The sequence below is a fragment of the Monodon monoceros genome, unplaced genomic scaffold (genome assembly GCF_005190385.1).
Source record: "Monodon monoceros isolate NGI ecotype Baffin Bay Population unplaced genomic scaffold, NGI_Narwhal_1 Super_Scaffold_2, whole genome shotgun sequence".
In the NCBI taxonomy this organism is placed as follows: domain Eukaryota; kingdom Metazoa; phylum Chordata; class Mammalia; order Artiodactyla; family Monodontidae; genus Monodon; species Monodon monoceros.
In genome coordinates, this window is record NW_021703776.1 from 101,805,476 (window position 1) to 101,819,669 (window position 14,194).

The 14,194-nt window shown below is 41.5% G+C and overlaps 1 protein-coding gene across 2 annotated transcripts in view; it reads left to right on the forward strand.

Moving 5' to 3' along the window:
* Positions 1–14,194, forward strand: part of DPP6 (dipeptidyl peptidase like 6) — a 764,679-nt gene that overhangs the window by 447,831 nt on the left and 302,654 nt on the right. For both annotated transcript variants that reach the window (XM_029234469.1, XM_029234470.1), the window contains exon 4: positions 7,444–7,538. In XM_029234469.1, the coding sequence (XP_029090302.1) occupies positions 7,444–7,538 (95 nt within the window). The remainder of the gene's footprint in view (positions 1–7,443; positions 7,539–14,194) is intronic.

Below are 14,194 nucleotides of genomic sequence, written 5' to 3' on the forward strand. Positions count from 1 at the left end.
GTCTAGAAGAGTATCCCTCACGTTGTAAATGTTCTTGGGAATAAATGAAATGTCCACTGGTTAGACTCTTCTCTCTGAGTTTTGCTTCTTACACCCACCATTTCTCTCCTTGGAAACTCCTACCTTTTCTAAGCACATTCTCATGAAAATAAGTTACTTATCCACTCTTAGTAAAATGCACATCATTTATTTTACATTTTCTCACCATCTCTATTTGTACTGATGTTTCCCTGGTGTGTTGGAGGATTGTGTGTAGTTCTTATAATTTCAAATAAAAGGCCATAGTTATCATGGTGGGTACTTTTTAAAAAAAAAAAATCACGAGTTTCAACCCAACCTAAAAAAACAGAAAAAAAACCTTTGGCGTTTTCTTTCCACTTGACTCCTTTTTTATTTTATTTTTTGTAAATTTATTTATTTTATTTTTGGCTACGTTGGGTCTTCGTTGCTGCGCGTGGGCTTTCTCTAGCTGTAGAGAGTGGGGGCTGCTCTTCGTTGTGGTGTGCTGTCTTCTCATTGCGGTGGCTTCTCTTGTTGTGGAGCCCAGGCTCTAGGCATGTAGGCTTCAGTAGTTGTGGCACGTGGGCTTGGTAGTTGTGGCTCGCGGGCTCTAGAGAGCAGGCTCAGTAGTTGTGTCTCACGGGCTTAGTTGCTCCGCGGCGTGTGGGATCTTCCCGGACCAGGGCTCGAACCCGTGTCCCCCACATTGGCAGGCAGATTCTTAACCACTGCGCCACCAGGGAAGCCCTTGACTCCTATTTTTAATCCGTTGATTCTGATGATGATTACTGGGACTCTGGTTACCGTGTGACTTCATGTTCTTTTTTAAGGTGTTGTGACATTTGAGATAATCTGGAAATACTTTATTTAAAAATCTTTTTCTCCCACAGATGTTGCCTTCATTGCCTATAAGAGTGGAGGCACATAAATGGCAAGAGGTATCAGAAGGTCTGCTGACCACCTTTTAAGGACATCCTTTGATTTTTTTCTTTGATAGCCATGGCTTGAGAAGAGTGATTTTTTTCCAGATCGATGATAGACTATGGTGTAAACTAAGGCATTCTTTGGGAATAAAATGCTGTCACTTATTATAACTTTGAAATATTGCTGTTCAGAATGACTTCCTGCAGTGATGGAGATGTTCTGTCTCTGCTGCATCCAGTGCACCACTACCCACTAGCCACGTGTGCCTTTGAGTGCTTAAAATGTGCCTTGTACAAAGAAGGAACTAAATTCTAAATTTTATGTAATTTTAATTAGTTTTTAATATTAGTAAGAACATGTGGCTAGTGGCTACATATTAGCACCACAGTTCTACATTATAAATATGGTCCACCTAAAATTTTCATTTGGCTTATATTTCCTGAAATGTGTTAATTATAACATCAGCTTTCTAATTATAGTTGTTTCTTCCTATAACTCTCCATACAAGGCTTAATATTTGCAAACCAAAGGAAAAATCACTCCTAGCTGTGGGCAGTGTATCTACATCTGGATTGAAGACTGTCATTGGTTGCTGCAAATTTTCACCCCTGGCTCCTGACCTTGGAGGGAGAGATTTCAGAATTTTTATTTTATGATCTAGTGGTTACTGGAGAAATACGATGAAAACACAACCACTACCTGCCTGCAACCCAAGTACGTGCAAATTACTGCAAAAGCCTAACAAAGGATAAAATGTAAAAATGAGCCAGCATAGCTTTATTCTCATTATAGCTGCATGATCTTTTTTAACTACTTGAACTTTAAAATCAATTTTAACTTTTTATTATAGAAAATTTTAAACTTAAACAAAAGTAGAAAGAATAGTAAGTAAACTCCTATTTGTCCATAACCCAACTTCAACCATTATTTCCTGTTGGCCAATCTTATTGTGTCTATATGCTGACCTTTTTCTCCTCCACCCATGCTATTTAGAAGCAGACCCCAGATACCATATCGTTTTATCCTCTTTGTTTCACTATGTACATCTCTAAAAGATAAGGACTTGTTATCTTGTTAAATAGAAAAGCATAACCACCATATCACACTAAAAGAAAAAATAACCCCCAAACGAAAAACAATAGTTCCTTAATAGCGTTAATTATCCTATTAATCCTATTCATAGCATTAATTATCTTATTTGTGTTTAAATTTCTAATTGTCATATAAATGTCATTATTTATTTGAAGAAGCCAGGCCATTTTCCCTGTAGTTTCTCAGAGTCTCCTACTTGTATCTTTATGGCGTGAATGGTCCTCTGTCCTCTATTTCCTGCAAGTTCTAGTTGGTCTAGTAGCCTGACTGGGCTTGAGGGTTTTGGCTTTGGTTGTGCTAGCACTTCATCAGTAGTGCTATATTCTTCCTTAAGGAGGCAGTTCATGCAGATTGCTCTCCTTCTGTGGTGTAGCAGCCCTGGCTGATTGGCACCTTAACTCATTAGGAGCAGCAAAATGGTGATATGCTAATTCCATCAACCTTTTCCATTTGATAACTGGAATACTTCCGTAAGTTGAAACTTCCCCTTATCTGTAATTTGGTTACCCAATGATACAGTTTGTATAGGAAAGAAGGGAAATTTTCTTGATGCTTTCCTTTTTCTTTACCAGTTTTTAAATAATACGTTGATTTATAAGTATCCTCTAATAATGATCAATTGAATTAGTTGTTTCTTTTTGAAGTATCATTCTAAATTCATGAACTTATACGTAGTTAAAGAGCTTCAGTCCGTTCCAGTTATTCTTATTAAAGCCCTAAATGGCTGGTCCTTGGCTGGTGGGAGCCTTTTCAGGTTGGTTTCTGAATCATTTTGACATGGTAATAGAATTTGATAGCTTTGCTGGTCTCTAGGATAGCTCCTGTCCCAGACCTGGAATCAACTGTTTACAGGAGTCCTGCTTTCCTTTGGTGGGAAATGGTATTTCTAGACTACAGCGTGGCTGTTAGGGATTTATATTTTATGACCATCATATGGATATTGACTGTTGTAGGAAATATATGCTTATGTATTTTTTAGGAAATATATGCTATGTGTTATTAGAACGTACATAAATAGAAATAAATTATATCTGAGAAAAAAATAATAAATGGAAAGAACAGTGTTTCTATCAGCATTGTTTAAAATTAAAAGAAGATAATCATGGGGCTTTCCTGGTGGCACAGTGGTTGAGAGTCCGCCTGCCGATGCGGGGGACACCGGGGCAGGAAGATCCCACATGCCCCGGAGCGGCTAAGCCCGTGAGCCATGGCCGCTGAGCCTCTGCGTCCGGAGCCTGTGCTCCGCAACGGGAGAGGTCACAACAGTGAGAGGCCCGCGTACCGCAAAAAAAGAAAAAGAAAAAAAAAAGAAAAGAAAAAAGATAATCATGAGAAAAATCAAATCTCCATTTATTATGTGCACTATTTGTTTCAGTAATTAAAATCTATTTCTATGCATTGATTCTTTGTGATATTTGTATAATCAAGGATTAATATGCTCCTCAAAACCAACCAGCATATACAAATTATACTTGACAATGAGAACTAAATTTTCTCCGTTTTTAAGAAATCTATTGTACCATAAAATGCCATACATTTTTAAAGTTTTCACCATGGATAAGGCTTTTGAAAGCTGCTAATAATACATTGTTGTTAAGCAAAAGTAAGCAAAACATAAGCATAGCTGATATGTGATGTATGGCATTAGCTATATCAGAGGAGACGACTGGAATTTCATCTTATTTTTGGAAGAGTACATAAAATAATTTGTTGCATTACTGTATATTTTTATATCACAATTTGGGGAAACAAAATAAAATGAAACTTCCCCTTATCTATAATTTGGTTACCCAGTGATACGGTTTGTATAGGAAAGAAGGGAAATTTTCTTGATGCTTTACTAGTTTTTAAATAATTGTGCTAGCTACCAGTGCAGCTTACTCTATTTCTTTAACTTTTTAGCTTTGAAGAATTGCTAAAGTACACAGAACAATTAAATTAATGATGTATTTTAAATGCAAAGCACTGGATAGTTGGCACGCGAAGAATAACTAGCCAGTGGGTGGTCCTGTGCCAGATTTTCTTTGGGAAGTCTTTTCCTAAGGACCTCCCTGTTGAGCATGGCTTTTCAATTTTACCCTCCTATCCTCACAGCATTCAGATGCACTCCTTTTGTAACATCCTTTTGCCCTGCAGTGACAGGAGTAAAGTAGCTGTAACAGAATCTCACAAAGAGACACAAAAGGTGTAATTTGAGAAAACCACCATGTCCATCTCTCCTTCCTTTCACTTTGGCCCAGAGCACTCCCTCTTCTACAAGGAGTTCTGCCTGTTGTTCCACAAGTAGGTTGGATATTTGGTGACTCAGACTTGTGATAGGATGCATTTGTTAAATGCTTCACATATTTTTTAGCACCAACTTTCATATCAGTTATTATGCTAAGAGTTAGGAAACCAAACAGGTATGGCCTCTTCCCGTGAGAATCATGACTCTAGAGGGAGAGAGCTGTAGTAGCAAATAAGCAACGTGCTGTGATGGGCATAAAACAAGGTGAATGACACGTCAGGGGTCAGCAGAGAGAGATGGATTCTGCCTGGCAGAGGCATGAAAAACTGCCCGGAGGAGAGACCTTTACGCCGAGCCCAGGAAGATTGTGCCTGGCGGGGGCGGGAGAAGGGCACCGCAGCCAAGGCAGCGGCACAGGCATCAGAGAGGCTTGGAAGGCAGGACTTGTTAGGATGCTTAGTTAGTGGGGGATGGTGGGAAATTAAGATGGGAAGAGAAGACAGGCCAGAAGACGAAGGGCTTCGAATGTCAGACTAAGGAGTTCGGCCAAAGTAGTCTCTGCCAAGGAGCCAGAAAAAAAGTTTTGAAAAAGAAGTGTGGCCTTGTCCCAATAGAGAAAGGGACAGAGGGTCCCACTGGGAGGCCCTGGAGTAGTCCAGGGTGAAGGTGACAGCCACCCAACCCGGGGCAGGGCCACCGGGAGAGTGGGAGAGCCTTCAAGAGGAAGGATGAGGGGCTTCCCTGGTGGCGCAGTGGTTAATAATCCGCCTGCCAATGCGGGGGACACGGGTTTGTGCCCCAGTCCGGGAAGATCCCACATGCCGCGGAGCGGCTGGGCCCGTGAGCCATGGCCGCTGGGGCTGCGCGTCCGGAGCCTGTGCTCCGCAGCGGGAGGGGCCACAGCAGTGAGAGGCCCGCGTACTGGGGAAAAAAAAAAAAAAAAAGGTTAAAGGAAAAGACTTTCAGATAAAACAAAGTTAAAAGAATTGGTTGCCAGCAGATTCATTTAATCAGAAATCCTAAAGAAAGTTCTTTATGAAGTAGGAAAATGAATGATATCTGATGGAAACTCATGTTTTCGATAAAGAACAAAAAGCATCAGTAATGGTAAATAGTGGGTAAATGCAAAGAACAAATTTTTCTTTGTTTACTTTTTCTTCTTAATTTCTTTATAAACCATACTATTGCTATAAACAATAATTATAACATTGTCTTGTGGAATGTATAATGTATGTCGATGTAATACACATAACAGTTATCATAGCATGGGACTACATGTGGACCTGAAAACTGGACAGATTTCTGTATTTCATGAGAAGTGATACATTATTAACTCTTTGTAGATGCTGGAAAGTTGAGAACATAGTATAATCCCTAGGACAACCACTAAAAAAAGGCAAAGAAATACAGCTAAAAATAGGGAAATTAAAACTGTAAAAAATATTCACAAAATAAAATGAAAGTTAGGAAAGAAGAAAGAGGGAAACAAGAAGTAGAGGAGAAAAGTAGAAAACAAAGCCCCACGAAAAAAGTTATAGACCAAACTCAGCCATATCAGTAATTTCATTGAATGTGAATATGGTACATTTACCAGGATAGACCATATTTTGGGCCACAAAAATGTCTTAATGAGTTTTAAAAGACTAAAATCATGTACAGAATATTCTTTGATCCAGTGAATTTAAATTAAAAATCTATAAAAATAAGAGGACCAGAATAACTTTACATATTTGAAAATTAAACATGTTTCTAAGTAATCATTGGACCAAGCAGACTTTTCAGGAAAAATTAGAAATAATTTGAACTGAATAATACTGAATTCAGCATATCAAAATTTGTGAGATGTAGCTAATACCATGCATAGAGGAACATTTTTAGCTTTAATAGTCTTATTAAAAGGATGGAAAATCAAACCAAAGATCTAAACTTCCATCTTAACAGACTGGAAAAAGGAAGAGAATATTAAAGGCAAAGCAAGTAGAATAAAGGAGTAAGAAAGAAAAGAATGTAATTCTGTGGAGTAGAATTTAAAAAGCATAGAAATGATAATACCATTGGAATTAATCCAGCCTGCACAGTGTTTTTCATTCATCAACTGATTATCGTGTGAAATTTCTTTACCTTCAGACTGGCTCAGTGTCATCCCCTTCATCCCCTTCACTCAGAAAGATAGTATTATTTTCTTTTTAAAAAATTTTTATTGGAGTACAGTTGCTTTACAATGTTGTGTTAGTTTAAGATGTACAGCAAAGTGAATCAGTTATACATACACATATATCCACTCTTTTTTAGGTTTTTTTCCCATATAGGTCATTACAGAGTGTTGAGCAGAGTTCCCTGTGCTATACAGTAGGTCCTTGTTAGTTATCTATTGTATATGTAGCAGTGTGTATTTGCCAATCCAATCTCCCAATCTTATCATTTCTTCTTCCAATTGTGTGCCCTGTCTCTCCACTTGCAATCCTTTCAGAAAGTTTACTCTTTCATTTGTAGTATGTGTACACACCACACACACACACACACACATACACACACACACACACACACACACCCCTACACACCTACATGCCTACATATATACCCCTACATGCATACTATTCAGGGGGATTGCTCCATTAATTTTCTAAGGGGATATTTGAAATTTCGGTTGAGTTACAAAGGACAAGTGTCACTGAGGATACAATGTATAGAGCCAAAGATATTCATGACAGTGAAACTGCCAATTCCTCCAGGAATAGCAAAGGAAGCTGTGGACCAAATGAAAATAATTTTGCAGAATATGGTATGCATGTGGACGTATACAGATTTCACCCCAAAGTTTCCAGTGTAGGAAATCAGTCCCCTTAGTACCAACTATCTCCGCCCCTTATGGTAGCGGGTTTCTTAATCTGCTCTGTTGTGTCCACTCTATGTGTCCTACCCAAGAAAAGTCTAGAATGTTCTAAAGATTTTATGTGTGTATATGCTTGTGCTTTATATGTCAGTGTGCAGACTATGAGAAATGATTCAGAGAGAAGCTTCACATGCAGTTATATGGAGAGGAGCATATTTAAAGGACCCATTTCACCATATTTAAAGGACCCTTTGATGAAATGCAGGATATACTTTTGTTGGAACTAGTCAATTCATTTACCTGTGTCCATCAAAAGCTAGTGAGTTCCTTGATGTTTCATGTTTCTGTTTTATTTCCTCTCTTGTAGATAAAGAATTCATCTACAGAGAGCAGAAAGGAAGTGTGATACTGCAGAATGTTGAAACAAATACTTCTATGGTGTTAATAGAAGGCAAAAAAATTGTAAGTACTCTCTTTAATGACAAGGATAATTTCAGTTTTCCCGCCTTCAAGTCAATAAAGCAGAAAATGACTTTAGGTTTCAACTTTTCATATAGCCAAGCAGAAGCAATAAACTTGTAATACTACAGGCTGAGCAGCTACAGATAATGTGAAATTGAAACCACACTAATTTAATAAGATGAAATCACCATTTCTCTGAGTATATGGGAAATTTCTCTGCAGGTGTTGGAAACAAGTGTTGCATATCATATATAATTCAAAGATAAGTCCTAAGGCTTTTGCACATTTACAGAACAATTGTAGTAATTCAGAGAATACTTCAGGACTGCTTGCACGATCTCATATTTTTTTAAAAAATGCATCTTAAAGTGCACAGAGAATATTAATGTAGGCACTGACTATACTCACTCTAATGACATTAAGTGATGTTTATGCTTTAGAACAAGTACTGAGTCGATATGAATGCCACTGCTTCATCATCTGGGAAAACCTGTTTCCCCAAAGATAATGGCGTTAAGATTTGGAGTCCACGTAACAGTTAATGATATTTATTAAAGAATTGACTGAAGGTGTGTACCAGAAATCAACTTAAAGAGAATTAACTGTTTTTTTCATATATGTTCATGCTTATTTTTAGAAGGAATAAATCTTCAGCTTTAGGGAGTTGATCATTTTCTTGTCCAGTACATGGAGGAAATCAAGGGAAGAAACTAAGGCCAAGTCTGTGTTAAAAGCGAGAATTAAAACAGGCCACGAATTCTCAATCAGAACCATCATAAGAAGCCTCTGATGAGAATCAGAAACATAGGAATCCTAGAATCCTGTGGTCTGGGGATCAGAGACCATAGAAAAAAATTCGCTGCCTGGTTTTACAGATAAGCATCCCGAGCCCAGTTTAGTGAGTGAGCTTTCCGGAGTCCCTGGGTGAGGGTTCAGGCAGGTCCCCGGAGCCATGTCCCAGGGACAACAAGGGATGAGAGGATGATTCCATCTTTGCGTTGCCCTATCCCCTGTCCCACACAAATGCTGCCCTACCTTCTCAAGAACATGACACTGCTGTTTAAATACTCTTCCTTTCTTTTTGGTGTAGCGATACCTTTTTCTTTAAGAAGAAACATTTTATTGAGGTTTAGTATGGGCTGGATCCTGCCCTTTACAGAGACTGTTTGCTGGTGTAAGAGGGCTAGCAAGGTTGTATGATGGTCTAATTCCCAAAACAACAGGTACTGAATTCAGTAGTAGTCTGCAAAGTAGGACCTGACCTGGAAAGAATGAATGTGCCTGCATTTTTGCATTAAAAAATCATCTTTGGTAGAATGGCTCCCGTAAGAAAAGCTGATTCAACTCAAAAATACTGAAATTGTAGAAATGGTTTTCTCATATTAATCGAAAGGAGAAAATGATCAGACCATTGCTGAGGGTAAGTACATGTTAATGCCAGGATGTTATCGATATTTCCCATAAGGATGTCAGTTTGCTGAAAGTAGGGTACTGTTGGTACAGCTGCACTTAGTAAGGAAATACAAGACTAGGAACAGCCTTCTCTCTCTCCAATCAATAACTTGTGACAGATCGTGTATTTTAACTGAAGTTGTTTTAGCCAAGTAATAAGGTGGCTTCAGAAACCTCCTTAGGTAAAGAAAAAAGGAAGAGCTCATCCTGAAAATTGGAAGGTTTATCCTGTATGATGAAATTCCTTCTTAAAATGTCATTTATTCACTCACCTCAGAAACATTTGTTGAGAACCAAATGTGTACAGCCTGATTGATACTGTTCGTGATCATGCCAGTTTATTCTTGGCTCAGAGCTACATGTAAAGGCTCCTGTAAACAGACCTCAGACGAAGGAAAGAGAGGAAAAGTCATTGAGTGCATCATCATTTAGAACACAGAAGCTCTGGATTTAAGTTCTCTTGAGCCAGTTAAACTTGTGCTTCAGTTACTCCATCTGCAAGTTAAAGCTGATAGAATGATCCAGCTCTCTGTATTTTCATGAGCAAGTATTAAGAAGGGGAAGCATGATGTTCGGAAGGGATCACTGTTGGCGGACCCTCTGCTCCCGGGAGGATGAGTGGGCTGGAGAGAGCCGGCACACAGGGCAGTGGCTCTTGCCCGGTTCTGCCCGCCTGCCTTTCCGATGCTGGTTCCCTAGGTGGTCTCTCCTTATTTGAAACCTGGAAGCTTTGAGATTGTTTAAATGATAAAAGTAAGCTGAGGAAGAGGGCTGTGCTACCTGTGAGGCCACCTGTAATCTTTAGGTTGATCTTTTTTTTTTTTTTTTTTTTTTTTGCGGTACGCGGGACTCTCACTGTTTTGTCCTCTCTCCCGTTGTGGAGCACAGGCTCCGGACGCACAGGCTCAGCGGCCATGGCTCACGGGCCCAGCCGCTCCGCGGCATGTGGGATCTTCCCGGACTGGGGCACGAACCCGTGTCTCTTGCATCGGCAGGCGGACTCTCAACCACTGCGCCACCAGGGAAGCCCTTTAGGTTGATCTTAAAACAACCTGAAACTAGTGGAGACGTGAACATGAAGCAGTGAATGCCCAGGTCAGCAGAAGTTTAAAATCGTAACCTACAATCTGACCTCTGACCTCATTCTCTTTCCCCAGCCACTGAGAAGGACCATCACACACAAGGTCACACCAGGGTCCTCCGGCCTGCTGGCCTTGAGCATCCTCCTGGCTCCTTGGCTTCCGTGACTGGCTCTTTCCCGGGATGGATCAATGGAAGGGGAGGCAAATGAATGCAAACACTAGGCAATCCAGCACAAGGGCTTTGTACATCATTGATAATTATGCAAATGAGAGTTTGTGCTGTGCTGGGCTCACCTGGAGGGTTCTCACCTGCCCCCCCAAACAGCTTCCTTTGACCGAAAGGAATTCAGTCATCCCTTCTCACACCTCCAAATGGTAGAAATCAGATCATGAAATATTTCAGAATACCAGAAACACTTTAAATTGTGAGTTCACATAGACATTTAACCTTCTAAGGCAATTCCATCCTGGTTCACACTGTTATTTGCATTCCTTTGTTTTTTATATTAATTTTTTGATGGTGAGATATTCTCAGATCCTTATTATTTGGTAGCATCTCATATTTGATGTGACATAATAATTGATTTTAGGAAGGAGTTATCAAAATATCCTGGTCCCTTTTCCAACTTCTGTGGGGTTTTTTTTGTTTTGTTTTTTTTTGCGGGATCCTCCCAGAGTGTTTTTGTTTTTTAGTTTTTATTTATTGGGGTATAGTTGCTTCACAGTGCTGTGCTAGTTTCTGCTGTAGAGCAAAGTGAACCAGCCATACGTATACACATAATCCCCTCCCTTCTGGATTTCCCTCACATCTAGGTCACCACAGAGCATGGAATAGAGTTCCCTGTGCTCTACAGCAGGCTCTCACTAGTTATCTATTTATACATAGTATCAATAGTGTGTATGTGTCAATCCCAATCTCCCAATTCATCCCCTCCCCCTCTCCCCCTTTGGTGTCCATACGTCTGTTCTCTACTTGTTTGTCTCTGTTTCTGCTTTGCAGATAGGTTCATCTGTACCATTTTTGTAGATTCCACACATACGCGTTAGCATATGACATTTGTTTATCTCTTTGTGATGTACTTCACTCTGTATGACAGTCTCGAGGTCCATCCACGTCTCCACAGATTTTTGAGGTGCTCCGTTAGATTTCTGCAGGGAAGGAAATCACAAGCACATCGTCTCTGAATGAGCTCGGACATCTGCTGCCCGCTCAGTAGTCAGGCTCATTGGAGGCAGGTTCTAGCTGAATTAATTTTGTCTCTTCCACGGTGCTTGGCACTGTGACCTGTGCATAGTGGGTGCTCTGTAACTGTGTATTCTATGAATGGATATAAAAGACACAAAACCGAGGTGAGCGGCTTCCCTGAGCGTCAGTGTGGTGAGAGGTTTGGGGTGGTCCCTGACCCCCCTTCTCCCCGCGGGCGCTGCTCTCTGCTCCACAGTGACAGGTCCTCAGGCAGCTGTGCAAGCTCCGTGTACCCCGTCCTGCCCCTCAGGAGCGTTGTCTGGATGACGTGAGAGGACAGACGTAGAATGTGGGTGCAGGTCAGTGTGACTCAGGACGATCAGGTGGACTGGAGGACCCGGGCAGCTCAGGGCTCAGGCGCACAGGGTGACCCGGTCAGCAGCAGGGAGGGGGAACGGGCCTCCCTTGACTTCGAGCTCCTTCCCTGCGGGAGGTGTGTCTGGGCCGCCTCCCAGGGTGAAGCAGGGGCATTCTCTCCGGTTTCACGTGGGTTACCTACAGGCAGACCTCATTTTATTGAGCCTTGCAGATGCTACGTGGTTTTGCATAGTGAAGATTTGTGGCAGCCCTACGTCACACAAGTCTCTTGGCGCCATTTTTCCAGCAGCACTTGTTCAGTGTGTGTCTCTGTGTCACATTTTGGCAACACTCACAATATTTCAAACTTCTTCATGACTATTACATTTGTTACGGAAACTGTAATCGGTGATTTTTAATGTTACTATTGCAGCTGTGGGGGCGCCATGGAGCACATCCATACAAGACGGAGAACTTAATGGAAAACGTTGTGTGTGTTCTGACTGCTCCACCAGCTGGCCGTGCCCCTGTCTCTCTCCCTCTCCTCAGGGCCTCTCTGTCTCCTGAGACACAACAATATTGAAATTAGGGCAAGTAATAACCCTACACGTTCCTCTAAGTGTTCAAGTGAAAGGAAGATTCGCATGTTTCTCACTTCAAATCAAAATCTGGAAATGCTGAAGCTGAGTGAGGAAGGCGTGTGGAAAGCTGACAGGCTGAAAGCTAGGCCTCTTGCTCCAATCAGTTAGCCGAGTTGTGAATGGAAAGGAGATGTTCTTGAAGGAAATTAAAAGTGCTCCTACAGTGAACGTGCGAATGATAAGAAAGTGAAAAAACCTTATTGCTGGCATGGAGAAACTTGTAGTGTTCTGGATAGAACATCAAACCAGCCACAACATGGCCTGAAGTCAAAGGCTAATCCAGAGCAAAGCCCTAACTCTCTTCAAGTCTATAAAGGCTGAGAGAGATGGTGAAGCTACAGAAAAACACCTTGAAGCTAGCAGACGATGTTTCATGAGGTTTGAAGAAAGAAGCCATCTCCATGATATGAAAGTGCAAGACGAAGCAGCAAGTGCTGATGTAGAAGCGGTAGGTCATCCAGCAGGTCTAGCTAAGATAATGAATGAAGGTGGCTGCACTAAACAACAGATTTTCAATGCAGATGAAACAGCCTTATGTTGGAAGAAGATGCCGTCTAGGACTTTTATAGCTGGAGAGGAGAAGACAATGCCTGGCTTCAAAGCTTCAAAGGACAGGCTGACTCTCTTGTTAGGGGCTAATGCAACTGGTGACTTTAAGCTGAAGCCAGTGCTCATTTACCATTCCAAAAATCCTAGGGTCCTTAAGAATTATGCTAAGTCTTCTCTGCCTGTGCTCTATAAATGGAACAACAAAGCCTGGATGACAGCACATCTGTTTACAACATGGTTTACTGAATATTTTAAATCCACTGTTGACACCTACTGCTCAGAAAAGAAGATTCCCTTTAAAATACTGCTGCTCATTGGCAGTGCACCTGGTCACCCAAGAGCTCTGATGGAGACGTGCAATGAGATTTATGTTGTTTTCATGCCTGTGAACACATCCATTCTGCAGCTCATGGATCAAAGAGTAATTCTGACTTTCAAGTCTTATTATTTAAGAAAATACATTTCGTAAGGCTGTAGCTGCCAGAGATAGTGATTCCTCTGATGGATCTGGGCAAAGTCACTTGAAGACCTTCTGGAAAGGACTCACCATTCTAGATGCCATTAAGACTATTCATGATTCGTGGGAAGAGGTCAACATCTCAGCATTAACAGGAGTTTGGAAGAAGTTGATTCCAGCCCTCATGGGTGACTTTGAGGGGTTTAGGACTTTGGTGGGGGAAGTAACTGCAGATGTGGTGGAAACAGCAAGAGAATTAGAATCAGAAGTAGAACCTGAAGACGTTGACTAAAATGCTGCAGTCTCGTGATAAAACTTGAGCAGATAAGGAGTTGCTTCTTATTGATGAGCAAAGAAAGTGGTTTCTTGAGATGGAATCTATTCCTGGTGAAGATGCTGTGAAGATTATTGAAATGACAACAAAGGATTTAGAATATTTCTTGAACTTAGTTGATAAAGCAGCTGCAGGATTTGAGAGGATTGACTCCAATTTTGAAAGAAGTTCTACTGTGGGAAAAATGCTTTCAAACAGCGTTGCACGGTTGAGAAATTGTTTGTGAAAGGAAGGGTCAATGTGGCAAACTTCACTGCTGTCTTATTTTAAGAAATTGCTGGGCTTCCCTGGTGGCGCAGTGGTTGGGAGTCCGCCTGCCGATGCAGGGGACGCGGGTTCGTGCCCCGGTCCGGGAGGATCCCGTGTGCTGCGGAGCGGCTGGGCCCGTGAGCCGTGGCCGCTGGGCCTGTGCGTCCGGAGCCTGTGCTCCGCAACGGGAGAGTCCACAACAGTGAGAGGCCCGCGTGCCAAAAAAAAAAAAAAGAAATTGCCACCCCACCCCACTGATTTCTTCCTTTTCTCTTCCTCCCTCCCTCTCTCCCTCTCCCTCTCCCCTTCCTCCCCCTCTCCCCCCCCCCCTCCCTCCCCCCCCCCCCCG